We start from the raw sequence: 19,063 nt of genomic DNA, 5'->3' as shown, positions 1-19,063 counted from the left end.
ACGTTTTGAAATACCTACCACTTCTCTCCGAAAGGTACTCTCCCATTGTTCACGAGTCAATGTAACACACCATTATTTGTAGTGGTATGCCTGAATTTGGAGTGGTATGCCTGAATCCAAAATTTGCCTCATCTGAAAGAACAGATTTCAGTGTATCCTCTTATTTCGACGTCAACCTCTCCAGTTACATGCTGCTCATGTAATTACATTTTGTCATAGAGCTTCATATTTCCTCATCTGATAGACCTTTACCACAACTTTCTGGGTGGGTTGCACCAGTATGGATTAACTCTTAAACGGGGTTAAATCAAGTTTGATCTATTCATCTTGTTGCACCAAATGTTAAAGCTAGTTTTAAATTAATCCCAGTTAAATTAAATCCTTCCTCTAATCTAAGTTTAATTTTCACTTTAAACCTAGATATATTCTAAGCCTGTTGCTCAATGAATTAAAAATAATATATCAACTTAGATTGGAGATGAATTCTAAACAGCCACTTGAGGTGTTTAACCTGATAAAATGGCAGCATATCTACTGTGGAAAGTTCTTCAGAGAATAATTAGAGACAGGTTTAATCCTGTTGAGTTTTATGATAATTAACTCATTATTGGTAGGCTATTTACATGCCCATTTGTACAACAATTGAATTGGAGTTCATGATATGCCCAGACTTGGTACGAATGATGATTTTATGCAACATGCTGTAACGGGCCTGATAACGGTAAGATTGTAGTGAAGTAGCATTAACATTAGTTTTATCATGCATTATACACAGTACATTTGAAAGTGTTAAATCAACACTTTAAGTGTTACATTTAACACTGTCAGCGAGTACATATGGTCCCACTCTACACAGAGTACAAAGTACACTGATCAAAGTGTTACATTTCTAGTGTTGATTTAACACTGAGGAGTGCAAAAAAGTTAACACTCTACTATACTGGCCAGTGTTGATAAACATTTAACACTAAGAGGTAATCAACACTTTGAGTGTTATAGTGACACTCGCTGGTGTTGATCTACGATGACTCCTATTAGAGTACAAATGTGTTAATGTATTTACTCTTCCCCTAAGTAAATGGAAATTATATTTTGTAAAAGCACTTTCACAATAAACTCAAGCAAAGCTGTTTCAACATTCAAATATGTTTATTATGACCAAACCATAAGTCTCAGCCCTGGCTTAAACTGTCATAGAGTGACAGTAGAATGTAGTCAAAAGAATCCCCTGCTCCATTTGACATGAGAAAATCAATAGGTTTGTCGGAAAATTCTGACGTTTACATTAAAAACAAACATGTTTCTCACAACCTAACCATAAGTATCAGCTCTGGTTTAAACTTTTAGTGACAGTAGGGGGCAATGTAGTCCAAAAAAATCCCTTGCTCCATATGACCTGAGCAAATTCGTGGTACATGATGTAATTTACATGAAATACCACGCGTGGTGGACTTTGCTTCAAAACAACTTTAAATGCATGCAAATGATCATCAAAACAAAACGTTTCAAGAGCTGACCCAACCAAAAAAACATTTTCCTCTTTCTGAACAATAGCCTTCATTTTGTAAAATATTGGCATTTCAATGAGTACTTCACCATATATGACCATATATGTACCATTGTGCTTTACCCATTTAACTGACAAAACATTTGTGTGCCCTGAGACATTCAACTTGGCAGCAATCTCGTGGCTTTCTTTCAGGTCATTGAGCCTTGACACCTTTCCCGGACCTATAGCTAGTCTATCCTGACTGAAGGTTTCCCAATTATATGCCATGTCATTTTGGTGTTTCTTGGCTAAGCTCATAATCACATTCTCAAAACTCTTCAGTTGCTTTTTAAAGAAATTATGTTTAGCCTCGACTGATACACCACGACTGAAGAATGGGCCCAATATTCCTTATACAACGAGGATAATGTATCATGAAGTGGTGTTTCGGTAACAGATTTCTATCTGGAAACAAACACTTGAAAAGCCTATGATGTCCAGCAATTAAGTGCTTCGGATAGATTGTCATGCCCTCTGTTAGTATAGGAGAAAACACAATATTTACCATTTGTAGTAGTAACAGAAGCAGCTGCCAGTATTTATCATCTTTCTGTACCAGATCACCAAATATCAATGGCAAATTACAGAGCAGACACCAAGACTGAATAGCATTTAGACCCAAATCATTGCTCCCATCATCCAATTTGAGTGCAGGTGGATGATTCCTCCTCTCTGTGTAGCCATAGTTAAATGAATGAACTCTACCTTACACATCTTTAGCAGTCACAAAGTTGGCTTGTATATACTGTAACACAAGTAGACCTCAAATGGTGCACCTCCTTCTAAAATATAATGCATTATATCAACATAAAAATGGTCTGTAGTATTGAAGTACTGCAGAGAGTTCAATCAGCAAGCATGCTTCACACCGCACACATGAGGTAGTGTTACGTTTGACTGAATAGTTTGACCATTTTCTTAATTTTAGATCACTAACTCTATGATGAACGGTTTTAAACTATGATTAGTGACATGTTGCACCAATATAAGAGGTATTTCGTGAGTTGAAACGGAGTAGCTGGACGATTTGACAAATGAGGCCACACGGTTGCTGTTCCTTGATAAAATATGAACAATGTAAGGTTATAACTCCTCCAACTCCATCGTGAAATGTTCTCATGGGTTGGCTGATTTGAAATCAAATCTGTTATTTGCCAGAACTAGACAGAAACCTCATTCGTTAGCTAACTAGTTTAAAAACCAAGCTAGATAGTGTAACGTTCGTCGTTGGGAGAAAGAGAGGAGGACCAATGCGCAGCGTGGTAAGTGTTCATAGCTTTTAATGACGTACTAGAACACTGAACAAAACAATAAATAACGTACTAGAACACTGAACAAAACAATAAATAACAAACGAACAGTCCCGTAAGGTGAAAGACCCCCAAAAAAAATTTAATAAATAAATAAATAAATAAATAAATAAAAATATATAATAAAAAAACACTAAACAGGAAATAACTACCCACAACTCAAAAGTGAAACCAGGCTACCTAAGTATGGTTCTCAATCAGGGACAACGATTGACAGCTGCCTCTAATTGAGAACCATACCAGGCCAAACACAGAAATCCCAAATCATAGAAAAAAGAACATAGACAACCCACCCAACACACGCCCTGACCATACTAAAACAAAGACATAACAAAAGAACTAAGGTCAGAACGTGACAGATAGCATAAAATATTATTTATTATTGTCATTACTTAACGTTATTTATGCATTTATTTTTGTCCGTTAGCCACCTGATCATGGCCCTTAAAAAAAACATCACCGTTTCTCAAATCGGATGAAAGCGTGCTGGGAAAAAAATAAAAGTGAAAGCCAAAAAGGATGCAGTAGACCGGAACCGGAGGGGGGCCTCCGTCCAAGTGAATTGATCCTATCACCCATAAGATATTCGAGACTCATCCCCAGCAGTTTGCCCCTCTTCATAACCCCTATGATGACGACGGACAACTCGACCCAACAGTATTTATTTAGTAAGCATAAATAACTGGTAAAGATCAATGGCTATAATAATGCACGTTAAAACTAACGTTAATGCAACTTCACTACAATGTTACTGTTATCAGGCCCGTTACAGCATGTTGCATAACATCATCACTCGTATCAAGGCTGGGCATATCATAAACCCCAATTTAGTTGTTGTACAAAATGGGCACGTAAATAGCCTACTAATAATGAGTTCATTATCATTAAACTCAACAGGATTCAACCTGTCTCTAATTATTCTCTGAGGAACTCTGTCGTTTTGGTCTATCCACAGTAGATATGCTGCCATTTGGTGCAACAAGATTAATAGATAAACCTAGATTTAACCCAGTTTAAGAGTTAATCCATGTTGGTGCAACCCACTATTAATCATAGATTTACTGATCCAGATTTAAAATTAATTGGTGCAAACACATCTCTGATTAATTATAAACCTAGATTTACAAAACCTAGATTAGATCTAATCCTAGATTAGTTTAAATCATGTTGGTGCAACACACCCTCTGTCTCTAAGTGGTACTATTCATTCCCAATATTTTGGGTGTCTGAGATTTGATTGAGCTGCACCACTGACACTTCCTCATACGAACTCTTGGCTACATCCGGATGAAAATCAGAAGCAAGTTCTCTATCCTCAAAAGTCTGTACACTTTGCATATTTAGTTGGCAGTCTGAGGGTCTTCTATGAGCAGTTGACATTCCCTCATTTAAACGCTCCACAGGCAATATGTTTTGAACCTGAGCCTCGTTTACATTCTCTGTTTGTACTATTTTGTTTAATCTCACCTTGATGTCACTAGCAACATAATGTATACATGTGTCACAGTCATACAGGTATGACAGCCCATCAGTGTTGCAGTCTTTGAAGCAGTTGGCTTCTTAACAAATCCCCTGCTAATAATCCGTATTTGGCACTACCATTAGCGCAAGGCAAGAGGGCATGAAAGTTGTGTATGGAATGGCAATTCATTTCACGCTAGGGTAAGCAACAAAAAAAAGTGTTACGGGTTTTGTTTTTCCAACGGATATTCACAACACAAAAAAAGTCAATTCATTTATTGTTTTGGAATTAATTTAACATGCAGGACTCAATGTAGGCATTACAAGAAAGACAGAGTAATAACCAGCAGGCTGTTTCACACAGCCCCCTGAAAACGGAACATATTTGGTTAGTAGAACCCCAACTGAGTATTTTCCACCCAAGTTTATTTGAGACAGGTGTTCTCTTTACCAGTGTGTGGTCTAGCAATGACTAAAATATGAAATCACATTCATATGCTTTTGCGCCACATATTTGGCTGACGGCGACAACATAACATGCTAAAATGGTAGCTGTCCGTGGTGCTGATATGTGTCTCACTGTTCAAATGTCAACATAAAGCTTCCTATGACCTGACTTTTTGTTCAAACCTGTTTTGTATTTTAGGGACTGTAGTGAGTAGACTGGATCCTGGTTTTATGGACACATAAAATATATTTGTACTGTACAGTGTCCAGGCAAACCCATTTAAGCTGTTTGACCACAGTAAAAGTCCAGCAACGCTCCATATTATTCAGAGCCCCATGAAATGACACCCTATGGATTCTATTGACCCTGCTGAGTATTCCCTACAGTACTTTTACTGTGGCACCTAGAATAGTTTTTGCTCTATAAGCCAATATGTTTCCCATACACAGGTATTCGCATTGTGGTCAATGGAATGGGTAGAGGAAAAGTCCAGCAACACTTTCATATTATTCAGTGCCCCATGAAATTACTCCATATATATTTTCTACAGAGCCTACTGATTATTTCTTACAGTACTTTTACTGCGGCACCTAGAATAGTTTTTGCTCTAAAAGCCAATATGTATTCCATATACAGTGATTCACATTGTGGCCAATGGAATGGGTGGAGCAAAAGTCCAGCAACACTGTATTTTTCAGAGCCTCATGAAATAACACCATATTCTACAGACCCTACTGAGTACTCCTGACCCCACTTTTACATAAGGCACACATAATTGTTTTTCCTGTACAGTACTATATATGTACCATATAGTTTCCAGGCACCCCATTTTAAGCTGACCACAGTTCAAACTCATCTGATTTGTATTCTAGGGACTCTAGTTAGTAAGTAGACTGGACCAATCAATAGTTTGTTCTGTACAGTGCAATTTGTTTTTTCAATACAAAAAAAATACAGTTACTTTTCTTAAACAAAATTGCATTCTTCAACAATAGTACCAGTAAATAAACTAGAATCCTACTATCAAAATAATTATATATTAAAAAAAAATTGTAATTGTTGATTTTTTTTTACAAATAGGCTATTATAATGTTCTTGATATTGATTTACTTAAGCTCCAACCATTTCTCAATGTGCTCCACCTTATAGTTTTCTTTATCTTATATAAAGTAGTAATTCTCTTTAGTTTTCCCTTTAGTTTTCCCCCGTGTAATTATAATTTTAACATTATGCACTATGCAAAGCTGCAAAAAAATATTGATTTCGTATCATACACATAGCGTTTTACCGTGGACTTGTATTTTGAAGGCAACATTTGAAAACCGGAAGTCTAAATGCTAAATGCTAAATGCCATGATGCCAATCACAGAGTTTCTAAACCCAGAGGTACAACATCGCGAAACTTCCGGGAACGCCCCAGAAACAGACCAAACAGACCAGGCCGGGGTTTGGGGTTTATAAAGTCAATGAGAGAAGTGGAACATTCTTCTTAGTTGTTACTTTTCTTGAAATGTAATGGCACAAACCAGATTCGAGCCAACGTCTGTAGTAGTTGGGCATGTGGAAAACTAACACGTTGTCATTTTTGACAAAAACTACTTTATATCGAAGGAGTGCCTTTGATTTGACGGCCTGCACATGCGCAGTTTGATGCCAGACGACCGTTAGACCTGATGATGTGTATCGACACTACCGGTCAAACGTTTTTGAACACCGAATCATTCAAGGGTTTTTCTTTATTTTGACTATTTTCTACATTGTAAAATAATAGTGAAAACATCGAAAAATCAAGGCAACGGTAAGAATCTCTGGAATAACTATCTAAGTGTAGTAATGAATAAATTGGCGAAATTAATGACATATTTATCATCCAGTAGTCGGTGCAATTTGCGAAGTATCTGACCAGAGATCTACTGATATGTGTAGCATCAGAGATATGGAACGCCCAGTGTCACTTGAAATAAATACATTTCAGTCAAGAAGTAATTAAACGTGGAAATTAAATAGAGAAATTGAAAATTGCAACACAAAAATAAATAAATAGCCTAGACCGATCAATTGGAAAATAAATTCTGAAATGGAAAATAAAATACACAAATAAATAAATACATAAATTGAGGATTATATTATGAACAGAGGCCCAAAATACACATCTTTCACATTTCTCCAACTTTTCTCATCCAGACAGGTCTGCTCGATCCTGCTCTCTCCCCACTCCCAAGCTCAGTTAGTCGGGTAAGAGGTTCTCCAAACATGGGTCCAAACCTGGGTGTATTAGCATCTCTGATGGTATGGTGAGATCTTTGTCCGGTGGTGGACTGTGTCATTGTCCAGTGTTCATAGATATTTCTCAGAACTAGCTGCGTGTCTATGTTGATGGGAGGGGTGCTGGCCCATTGCTTCGGGATCAAGGGGGGCATCAGGGTTTTAAACTGCCTAAACATCTGTAAAGCAAAAACACCCACCCAGATAACAATACTGACAAACTTCATTTCGGAGTCAAACTTCAAAGTAATTTGTCTATAACAAAGTACAAATTGAAAAAGCAACCTTCCCTCAGGTGTTTTGTGATGTTCATTTCATTTGATTGGACTCTTGGAATTGGGTTGTTGTGTCGCTGCAATACAGTGTCACAGAAGGGTACATGCCATCCCGTTGTTAGATATGACAATAGAATTAGTGGCCTGATTATATGGTCATTTTTAACAGAGACATAGTATAGACTCATGCCAGTAGAGGGCACCCTCATACATTTGACTGATTTGACACAAACGGGTTGGATTCCTGAAGAGTCCATTTTTTTAACCCTGGCCTAAACCCACTATAGGAGCTAGTCACACAATAATAGCCATGCCTCAGCCTAAAAGTGGCAGAACTTCTGTATATTTTCCACTTGACTGCATTAAATAACTGATGTGAGTGGAGCTTGCTGGTGTAAAACAGCTGCCTGGCAAATGTAGCTGGTGTGGTGAGGTGATCTTATTCCTTGGTAAAAGGGTGAAAAGAAACTGTTTAAACACATTCAATGTCTATATCATAGATTTCTGTTTCCAATTCAAATAAGGGTGCAATGCACCTCCAGTAGCTGAAAAAGCATAGAGCAAAATATGGGCTCATCAGTCACGTAAAACCATTGAAACGCTTCCAGGTCATGTTTGCTTTGAGTTTATGAACCTTTTATCTCCTCTCCTTTATTATGCAGACTTTCTGTAGGTTATGACCCTCTCTTCCAACAAATAATGAGTGAGCCGGGAGGAATGCGCTGCCTCTTCTACTCCAAGTGCATGTAATTAGAGGACTGGCTTTGACCTTACTCAGTGCATGGTTAATCTCAACCCATTTACTGTCTTCAGTAGAGTGCATGTAGACCTTGCTGGGATTATTGATGATAGCCAGCGTTTCTAGGTGTTTTAGAAATCCTGCCAGTGCGGAACCACGTCCTCCTTACACCGCCATCATTTTTACAGCAACCGAGGCTGTCACTAGTGTATCAGTGCAATACGTCACTTGCCTTGGGATGACTGAGCAGATGTCCTTTTAGCTGAAGATGCCACTTAATAAATGACAAATTTAAAAGGTGGACATGACATCCTTGAAAACATGATCATACTTTACAGGTGTGTAGCAAGCAATCAATCTGTAAAACGATTTGCACTTTACATTACTGCAACCACGCATCAGACATCATTGCATGCTATGTCATATAATAAGATCACTAAAATATGCTTACTGAATAGATAAACTCACACACACCAGAGCCAGTAGCATTGAGGTGGAGATTAATATATACTGTCAGTGTGGCTTTGGTCAATAGTGATCATTAGTTATAAAAGTCCTGCAACTAAACTCACACGCAGGATAGAGAGATGCGCCGATACCTGCAGAGCCAGCAGGTGCAACTCTGACTAGCATCCTTCATCTTGTCCCACTTTCCCCCTACAGACACACTTAATCATCTCCCTTTCCCCATCTGCGCTAAGCAGGAGAGTCACACTAGCCCTGCACATAGTAACAGAATGGGGCAATGGAGCAGTGGTCATTCCAACAGCTCCCTGTAGAGTTGTAAAGTTACTTTAAGACTAAATGGAAACTTACTACAAATGTGATTTGGATAACATCTTGAAAACATGTTTTTATTCAGCACCACAAAGGGGTTTTACAATTGTTTCATTTCAATTATCTTTACATAACACTGGTAAGTTATGCACGTGAGTTTATACACCACACTAGATCCTGCTTCATCACTTCAATACCACATCACTTCTGCACTCTGTAAATATGTGCCCATTGTTTCTGTCTTGCCCTGTTACGTCTGGTTACAAAGTCAGTTAAGGACGAAGATATGACTTAGTGCAGTGTAGAATCATTCAATCTTCCAAAAAGAGTAGACGTTCAAGGTTAGTTTTGCAGTCAAGACCCTTCAGATAGGCTATGTTGCTTTGGTTCCATCTAGATATGTCAATAAGACCCACAAAGTATAATATAATAATACATACAACACCAAAGACGGATAGCAACTTGGTTAAATCTATGCAAGTTAGTAAAAATGTGGCCACAGCAAGAGAGGCATCAAGGCTATGCAGGTACAACGAGCCCGGCTGTTCACACTTAAAATAGTCTCTCCATTAAATAGTGTAATTACATCACTTATGTAAGGATAAACTGTAGAACTGTTATACATTTTTATGCTTACATAAGTTATGTAATTATATTCAACATATTGTACAGAAATGTATGATACAGGTAAATCCCTCACACATGTGTGCATGGTTGGGCAGAAACTGATTATATGTAATCTGATTACAAAAGAAAAAAATGTACTTTTAATCAGTTATGTTACCAGCCCAAAATATCAGATTACAGATGCTTTTGAAAAACTAGATGATTACTTTCAAATTCATAAAGGATGTCTGCTGTTTTCTCAATTACATTTAATTCAGCATTGATAAAAGAACAGGTTTAAATGAGTTCCACCAGAGCAAGTCTGACCACAAGTCAGAGACCACTATGATGACACACCAAATGTGTGTGTATGGATCATTTTATCTACTTCTAATAAGGGGAAAGTAAACCGATTTACATTACTGAGTTTGGGTAATCCAAAAGTTACGTTACTGATTACAATTTTGGACAGGTAACTAGTAACGGTTACAGATTACATTTAGAAAGTAACCTACCCAAACCTGAATGCAAGTCCACTCCAGTCCAGTTCCATTCCAGGGAATGAGGAATCACAAATCCACCGAGATGGAGCCTGGCTTGACCTGTGTGTCTGAGGGGATCTGAACTAAACAGGTGTCAGTGGGTAGCTGTGATAAGCGGTTATCTGAGTGAGCCTGTCCAAAACTACCGTTTGTCGGTGGCTTCTCTTCGACTCTGACGTCTTTTGAGAGGTATTCCCGGCGTGGGTCAGTGTCGATCTCATAGCGGTGGTGATACCCCTCCAACACTTCATGGCAGGCATCTCGCGTCTCCACCACCCACTTTTTAATACCTTGCCGGTTGAGGTAGAGCACAAAGAGGAAGACCATGCCCACAAAGCCCAGCACCAGACCCAAGAGGACGTAGGAGGTCTGCAGGGAGAGGTCGCCCACCTCGTCTCTGATTCCGACCAGAGGTGGTGAAGTAGCATGGCATCCGATAACTTGGACCCCGAGCGCCCGCAGGGGCCTGTCCTGAAACTCCCAGGGTGAGGCGCAGGTCAGGGCTTCTGCATCCCCCACCTGAGCCTGGGAATTCTTAAGCCACACAGCAAAGTCTTGGATCTCACATGTGCAGACATAGGGGTTGTGGCTCAGCAGGATGCGGGGGGCTTGCCCCAGCCTTTCCAGCTCCCCTAGAGCATCACCTTGGAACGCCCTGAAAGAGTTGCGGGTCAAGTCAAGCAGCTCCAGGCGGCGCAGGCCAAAGAAGGTGCCGTTGTAGACCGATGCTAGGGAGTTGTTACCAAGGAAGAGGTGCTGCAGGCTAGGGAGGTGGGAGAACATCCCTGGGGGTAGGAAGACCAGGCGGTTCCCGGAGAGGTCTAGGCTGAGCAACCCTCCTAGGCCTCCCCAGCGCAGTGCGATGGTGAGATCTGTCAGTGAGGTGTAGTTATAGAGGGAGCGGCTAAGGTTGAGCTCCTTTAGAGGACTCCCTGGGATGTTGAGGGCTTCAGGGTGGATGAGAGTCAGATGGTTGCAGCTCATGTCCAGGGAGCGCAGGTAGGAAAGGGTAGAGAAGCTGTGGGACGCAACCTCTGTGATTCTGGGAAGACAGATGGACCATGTTTACAGTCCCCAAATCGCATATTGGACTCAGAATTAATGTTTGCTGAATTATTGTCATGCTCAAATAGGGTATCTAAACATTTCATAAGTTGGTGTGATGGCATTCAGGAGAACATGAAATAATAATTTTATTGTTTTCCTGCTATTTCTCCCCAATTCTGTGATATCCAATTGGTAGTTATGGTCTAGTCCCATTGCTGAAACTCCGGTATGGACTAGGGAGAGGCAAAGGTCGAGAGCCATGCATGCTCCAAAACACAACCCTGCCAAGCTGCACTGCTTCTTGACACACTGCTTGCTTAACCCGGAAGCCAGCCGCACCAATGTGTCGGAGGAAACATTGTACAACTGGCAACCAGGGTCAGCTTGCAGACGCCCGGACCCCCACAAGGAGTCACTAGAGCGCGTTGGGACAAGGACATCTCGGCCGGCCAAACCCTCCCCTAACCCGGACAACGCTGGGCCAATTGTGTGCCGCCTCATGGGTCTCCCGGGCACGGCTGGCTGTGACACAGCCTGAGATTGAACCCTGGTCTGTAGTGAAACATCAGAACACAATTATCTTTGATGAGAATATCTACTCACCTATTGTTGCTCAAAATGATGGTGGTGACATTTTTCAGTTCTTGAAATGTCTCTGATCCAATTCTGAATATATTGTGTCCTGTGATGATCACATTCCTTGTGTATCCTGGAATATCTTGTGGTATGGAGCGAAGGTCCTTGGAAACGCATTTCACTGTGCGCGTGCCAGCAAAGCATTGGCAGCCTGATGGGCACTCCAAGCACTGGTGGGGCGCACAGAGTAGCGCACCAAAAAGTACAAGGATTACCAAATTATGCATAACTCAACAGAAACGTTATAAACTGATAAATACCAGAATATGCAGAAGGAGCAGTTAACGGTGAGTCATATTACGCCATGTCATGCACATCAAGGAGGGAAAAAAACTCAAGACTCCGGCATAACGGTATAATGAGGTGTTAGCCTTTCTTTAGATGGTGCCAAATGATAGCCCAATGGTTTGTGTCTGCATTGAGTGAGAAGGATGTTTCGTCTGCTGAGCAACAGGACCGGCAAGTTGTTAGCTTGACTTGAAATACCGGCGCAGAATCAAGGAGAGGAACAGTGAACGTTTTTTAAAGGCACAGCCACGAAAAATATTATACTACACAGAAGAGTAGACCTCTGTGGTGTATTTGTGTGATATGATTTAACAGTTTATAAACAAAGAACAAGTAGGCTATGCATATTATGTACATTTATTTATATTTGTTCCAATAAATAACAACACTAAACAGAGGGTAGTGATCAGGACCCAGTACATAGAATAATTTCGCCGGTGCTTATATTTGTCCTGTTACACACAAGTGTGTAATGGAAATGTTTTTTGCGTGGCCAACTCCCCTGAGGCACCCGCAGGGTTCCGGTATTGTGGTTCCGGTATTCGAACCCAACGTTCTTAGCTCGAGGCTACGTGCCGCCCTCACTCGGGCCGAGCTCCCTGTCACCCAGGACCTCAATAACAGGCAGTTAATGACTCCAGACATCCAAGTCATAGACTGTTCTCTCTGCTACCATACGGCAAGCGGTGCCGATGTACCAAGTCTGGAACCAACAGGACCCTGAACAGTTTCTACCAGCAAGCCGTAAGACTGTTAAATATTTTAGTTAAATAAATAACTACCCAGACTATCTGTATTGACCCAATTTTTACACTAACATTTTTGACTCATCACATACGCTGTTGCAACTGTTTATGATCTATCCTATTGCCTAGTCACTTTATCCCTAGTTATATGTACATATCTACCTCAATTACCTCGTACCCCTGCAGATCGACTCTGTACTGCTACCCCATAGCAAGGTTAGCGTTACGCTGTATTATTACTTTTCTATATTTTCTGTCTCTTTGCATTGATGGGAAGCATTTCACTGTTAGTCTACACCTGTTGTTTACGAAGCATGACAAATACAATTTGATTTGACTTTACTAGCCTATGGTATAGCTTATTGCCCATCATTTCTGTAATTCTATCGAATGAGTGGTCATGCATATGGACTACTGTAGAGTATATTAACATTCCCAGGCATGTTGCTTCAGAGAACTTACTGCATGAAAAACGAACACGGTCTGATAAAATATAGTAAACAATTACAAAGTAAAATGATGTTGAGTGGGTATTAACATTTAAATTATCGTCATTTAGCAGATGCTATATCAGTTCTATATACAGTACCTTGCGAAAGTATTCGGCCCCCTTGAACTTTGCGACCTTTTGCCACATTTCACGCTTCAAACATAAAGATATAAAACTGTATTTTTTGTGAAGAATCAACAACAAGTGGGACACAATCATGAAGTGGAACGATATTTATTGGATATTTCAAACTTTAACAAATCAAAAACTGAAAAATTGGGCGTGCAAAATTATTCAGCCCCCATAAATTAATACTTTGTAGCGCCACCTTTTGCTGCGATTACAGCTGTAACTCGCTTGGGGTATGTCTCTATCAGTTTTGCACATCGAGAGACTGAAATTTTTCCCCATTCCTCCTTGCAAAACAGCTCGAGCTCAGTGAGGTTGGATGGAGAGCATTTGTGAACAGCAGTTTTCAGTTCTTTCCACAGATTCTCGATTGGATTCAGGTCTGGACTTTGACTTGGCCATTCTAACACCTGGATATGTTTATTTTTGAACCATTCCATTGTAGATTTTGCTTTATGTTTTGGATCATTGTCTTGTTGGAAGACAAATCTCCGTCCCAGTCTCAGGTCTTTTGCAGACTCCATCAGGTTTTCTTCCAGAATGGTCCTGTATTTGGCTCCATCCATCTTCCCATCAATTTTAACCATCTTCCCTGTCCCTGCTGAAGAAAAGCAGGCCCAAACCATGATGCTGCCACCACCATGTTTGACAGTGGGGATGGTGTGTTCAGCTGTGTTGCTTTTACGCCGAACATAACGTTTTGCATTGTTGCCAAAAAGTTCAATTTTGGTTTCATCTGACCAGAGCACCTTCTTCCACATGTTTGGTGTGTCTCCCAGGTGGCTTGTGGCAAACTTTAAACGACACTTTTTATGGATATCTTTAAGAAATGGCTTTCTTCTTGCCACTCTTCCATAAAGGCCAGATTTGTGCAATATACGACTGATTGTTGTCCTATGGACAGAGTCTCCCACCTCAGCTGTAGATCTCTGCAGTTCATCCAGAGTGATCATGGGCCTCTTGGCTGCATCTCTGATCAGTCTTCTCCTTGTATGAGCTGAAAGTTTAGAGGGACGGCCAGGTCTTGGTAGATTTGCAGTGGTCTGATACTCCTTCCATTTCAATATTATCGCTTGCACAGTGCTCCTTGGAATGTTTAAAGCTTGGGAAATCTTTTTGTATCCAAATCCGGCTTTAAACTTCTTCACAACAGTATCTCGGACCTGCCTGGTGTGTTCCTTGTTCTTCATGATGCTCTCTGCGCTTTTAACGGACCTCTGAGACTATCACAGTGCAGGTGCATTTATACGGAGACTTGATTACACACAGGTGGATTGTATTTATCATCATTAGTCATTTAGGTCAACATTGGATCATTCAGAGATCCTCACTGAACTTCTGGAGAGAGTTTGCTGCACTGAAAGTAAAGGGGCTGAATAATTTTGCACGCCCAATTTTTCAGTTTTGGAATTGTTAAATAAGTTTGAAATATCCAATAAATGTCGTTCCACTTCATGATTGTGTCCACCTTGTTGTTGATTCTTCACAAAAAAAATACAGTTTTATATCTTTATGTTTGAAGCCTTAAATGTGGCAAAAGGTCGCAAAGTTCAAGGGGGCCGAATACTTTCGCAAGGCACTGTATATGGTTATGACTATCCCAAGCCAAACATTCATTTATATGACATTCCTTTCTGAATCTAGTAAAAGGTACTTCGAAACAAGCCAGAACAGCTGGACATAACTGCCCTCATGAGAGTGTGAATGTTAGCACTGCACAAAGAAGTGTCCCATCGAAACGTTTATTCTTCTTCTTTCACTTTTTATGATTACAACGGAGCAGGAAAATCCCTTGTATTATCTCTCCCCTCCGTCTCCCTCTCCGTGTCCCTTGTGTGGTCAGTGCAGGTTGAGCGTTAGGATGAAGGTGACGAGGGCTCCAGTCAACATAAGGAAGGGCAGCCAGGTCTTGAGGAACGACACACAGCTGGGGAAGGACAGAGGGAGAGAGAGAGAGCACAGTGAGAGTAGTAATGAGTCATTAAATCCTCACATTTTGGCTGTCGGTCAAAAACACAAGACATTTGTCGTCTATACTGCCCTACAAGGTCAAAACTCAGTAACTACACTTTTTTTTGTCAAAATTCCGTTAAGACTGAAATCAGGCGTTGTAGTATCTGTTTTGTCTTGTGACATAATCAACTGTTTCAATTATGTTCCGTTTCAGAGAAAGTTTGAGTTTGAAATTTGCAGTAACTACAATTTCCAAGTAAAAACCAAGGAAAACCGCAGTAACTGAAGTTACTGCACTTTGGCTTTGTTCCACCATACAAAGAGCAGTAACTACGCAACAGTGAAACTGAGAAAAATTGCTTCAAAGTTGATTTGCTTTTCCAGACAAATATGTTGTCGGTAGATAAGTAATAATGCACTGATATATTATATTATTCTGAATTGTTTATGCATATCAACCATGACCACTGATTTGACCTAAGTCAAATATTTTTTTTAGATATAAACATTCTATGTGATGAAACAGTCCTTACCTTATGGCAAAAAAATGTTTGAGGATTGCCTTTGGCTTTTGTAGGGCAGTATATAGAGACAGGTAAAGAAGTGCAGTCGGTTAAATGTCCCAGAAGCCAGGGTAATTTACACAGGGCACTGAGGGCAGACCAACTCTCTAATCTCCCAGAGGTTTACCCTACTCCCTTCACTCACTCCTTCCCCGTTCTCCACCCTTGTATCCCCCCCCCCCCTTCCTCCCGATCCAGCAGTGGGAGCCCCGGCAGAGAGTTGATGTGGTGATGAGGGGGCCACATCTGGCAATGATGAATTACACGGCGCCCCACTGTTTAAGGACGTGGTGCCCTCGGACGATAATGTGGAGGCTGCACAAAGCAGTGACACTAGCTCCCTATGTGGGTCAGGGGAGAATAATGAGGGGGTTTCTCAACAGCATATGTTTCCCCGTGTCTGGAGCTCCTCTGTTCCTCCTGCAGAGAGTTGCCTGCTGGCAGGTGCATGCTTGCTTGTTCAGACTCGGTGCTGTTGCTGTTTTGCATAGTTTGCTTCTGCCCATTTCATCAGCATGTCTGATTCTACTTCCACACCAGTTAGTCAAATGATCCAGAGGGAACGCACATACACATAGAGTGATTGGTCAGTCAGAATGATGCTTTGTGAGTGGCAAGTATTGTTGTACAGAAGGTTCAGTGTTCACGCCTAGGTTAGGACAGGAATGAGCATACTCTGTTACATACAGTAGAGTACCTCTTCATTGCATGATTGCATGGTATCTCACCTGACATGCTTGCCGTGGATAAGGGACCGCAGGCATAGGTTGACCATGTTCCAGGACGTTCTGTTGTCGTAGCGCATGAGGTTAAGGGCCAGGGCCACATGGGAGTGGCAGTTATCACAGCAGAGGTTGTGCTACAAGAGACAGAGGAAGAAGGCTAGTCAGGTCTAATTCTAGGCGGTTTTTGTCAATATCGCTACAATGGGCCTTTACAATCATTGTACAAAACATGTACATATAAATACCTTTGCCCCTTACAATAGGCCTTTACTGGAGATGTTCAATAGGCCTTTACTGGAGATGATTAATAGGCCTTTACTGGAGATGTTCAATAGGCCTTTACTGGAGATGTTCAATAGGCCTTTACTGGAGATGTTCAATAGGCCTTTACTGGAGATGTTCAATAGGCCCTTACTGAAGATGTTCAATAGAACCTACGAAGGAAATATAATTCCACTACTAGACCTGTCTGTCTGTCTGTCTGTCTGTCTTATTATGTCACTGTCAATGTTCATACCGGCCTGCATTTGTACTCCTCCGATGCGTCTTGCACTGCCTTGTCCCAGGCAGCTGAGCCAGTGCCACACACCTTATCAACATCAAGCTTCCAGTACCTGTTAAGAGACAACAATGCCGCAGATGCCTTACTACCTAACTGCAATGCCGGCATGTCAATTTTGAGCACAATATGCCAAGCCTAGCTACAAGCATTGAACGAACAAAGCCAACTTACTTTGTTGGTCTTCCAAAGGCCATATTATCTTCCTGAAAGGAAAGATGGGACATTTTGAGGAACTATCGAAACAGATGGTCCGATAATAACATTAGGCTTATGCACATAAAGCTGTAGGCCTACTGTCATAATGCATGATCTGCATATACTCACAGACACTAAGTACGATCCAGCGAAGTCTCTTATCACGCCTGCAGAAGTACAGATCCCCATGTGACCAATGAAGGGGAGCAACCACCTGAACAAAACAGAGGTACGGCACTGTATTGGGGGGTCCTGGGAATAAAGAGTGCGTGTATATTATAGGGCATCTAACGGTATGGGCATTTTAATTCCAGCCCACATAGTATTTGGAAATTCACTAGCTATATTGCAAGCTAGTGATATAAATATCCAAAAGATGTGATCGCCTAACATGACCATTGATGTTTATCAACATGACCACGTAAATAGTGTCTCCATTTCAGATGGTGAGAGCAAGAGAAAACAACCGGAAAAGTGGCTACTCACGACAGTATTGGAATAGGTGTCCAAACGACGCAATAAGGATAACGGCTGTTTTTCCGGTCTATTTTTTCGAAACCCCCGTGATAATTAATCATTATATCTATTTCGTCCGCCTCCTGCGCCATCAGTAATTTTAACACTGTGCCGTAGCCTGTCGCTGCTCAACTGACATCACGAAAATGCGTAGGCGCGTATGGCGGCCGCGTTCGACGGCCTGCAAAGCAGTCATGCAACAAATCTCACAAAGCCAGCCTGGATATTAATTAAATGCCCAATGCAGACGTTGTTATATCAATATCAATTCATTTCTTGGTAACAGTTAAGTATCTTAGATTTCAATTAAAATGGGAAAATAGCTTTTTTAGCAAAAAACTACTTCTCAAAGGTCCAATGTGGTGGTCCTGAGCTGGCACGGTTACACGTGGTCTGCGGTTGTGAGACCGGTTCCAGAATCCAGACACATTTTATAAAATGACGTTGGAGGCTGTTTAATGTAGCGAAAGGAAGATTCAGTTCCATGGCAACAGCTCTGGTGGATATTCCTGAAGTCTGCATGCCAATTGCATGCTCCCTTGACATTTTAGACATCTGTGGCACTGTGTTGTGTGACAGAACTGCACATTTTAGAGTGGCATTTTATTGTCCCCAGCACAAGGTGTATATTCCTTAATAGAAAATTACAAAAGTCACTGTGTACAATACTACTTGAGTAAAAGTCTAAAAGTATTTGGTTTCAAATATACTTAGGTATTTCAAGTAGATGGAATTTCTCAAATGTATTTATTAATCAAAAGTACAAGTATAAACCCTTTCAATTTCCTTATATTAAGCAAACCAAATGGAACAATGTTATTTTTTTATTGACACATAGCCACGGGCACACTCCAACACTCAAGACATAATTTACATATGAAGCATTTGTGTTTAGTGAGGCCGCCTAATCGGAGGCAGTAGGGATGACCAGGGATCTTCACTTGATAAGTGAATTGGACCATTTTCCTGTCAAAATTTAAATAGTTTTTTTGGGAGTCAGGGAAAATGTTTGGAGTAAAATGTACATTATTTTCTTTAGGAATGTAGTGTAGTAAAAATTGGCTAAATAGTAAAGTACAGGTACCCCAAACTACTTAATTAGTACTTTAAAGTGTTTTTACTTAAGTACTTTACACCACTGCTGAGTGGATAGTTGTGGACCTGTGTGTAGCCTATATTTCTGCACCTGGAACAGTGTGCAGGTGGAAAACAATAGTAATACAATCCAAATCATCATTACC

The 19,063-nt window shown here is 40.7% G+C and overlaps 2 protein-coding genes across 2 annotated transcripts; both read right to left on the bottom strand.

The window, feature by feature from the left end:
* Positions 1-8,874: 8,874 nt before the first annotated feature.
* On the bottom strand, positions 8,875-12,131 carry LOC110489581 (trophoblast glycoprotein-like). The gene is made up of 2 exons (XM_021562317.2): positions 11,623-12,131; positions 8,875-11,014 (listed from the first exon to the last, which is right to left on the bottom strand). Exons 1-2 carry the CDS (start codon positions 11,880-11,882, stop codon positions 10,000-10,002), a joined length of 1,275 nt encoding a protein of 424 aa, XP_021417992.2. The 5' UTR covers positions 11,883-12,131; the 3' UTR covers positions 8,875-9,999.
* Positions 12,132-14,801: 2,670 nt separating this feature from the next.
* Positions 14,802-18,170, bottom strand: LOC110489572 (transmembrane protein 222). Its single transcript, XM_021562306.2, has 6 exons — positions 17,793-18,170; positions 17,436-17,520; positions 17,283-17,314; positions 17,067-17,163; positions 16,553-16,683; positions 14,802-15,235 (listed from the first exon to the last, which is right to left on the bottom strand). The coding sequence occupies exons 1-6, from the start codon at positions 17,912-17,914 to the stop codon at positions 15,148-15,150; spliced, it is 555 nt and encodes a 184-aa protein (XP_021417981.1). The 5' UTR covers positions 17,915-18,170; the 3' UTR covers positions 14,802-15,147.
* Between the last annotated feature and the right edge of the window lie 893 nt (positions 18,171-19,063).

The sequence above is a fragment of the Oncorhynchus mykiss genome, chromosome 2, assembly GCF_013265735.2.
Source record: "Oncorhynchus mykiss isolate Arlee chromosome 2, USDA_OmykA_1.1, whole genome shotgun sequence".
Classification (NCBI taxonomy): Eukaryota; Metazoa; Chordata; class Actinopteri; order Salmoniformes; family Salmonidae; genus Oncorhynchus; species Oncorhynchus mykiss.
This window is presented reverse-complemented; position numbering and strand designations above follow the sequence as displayed.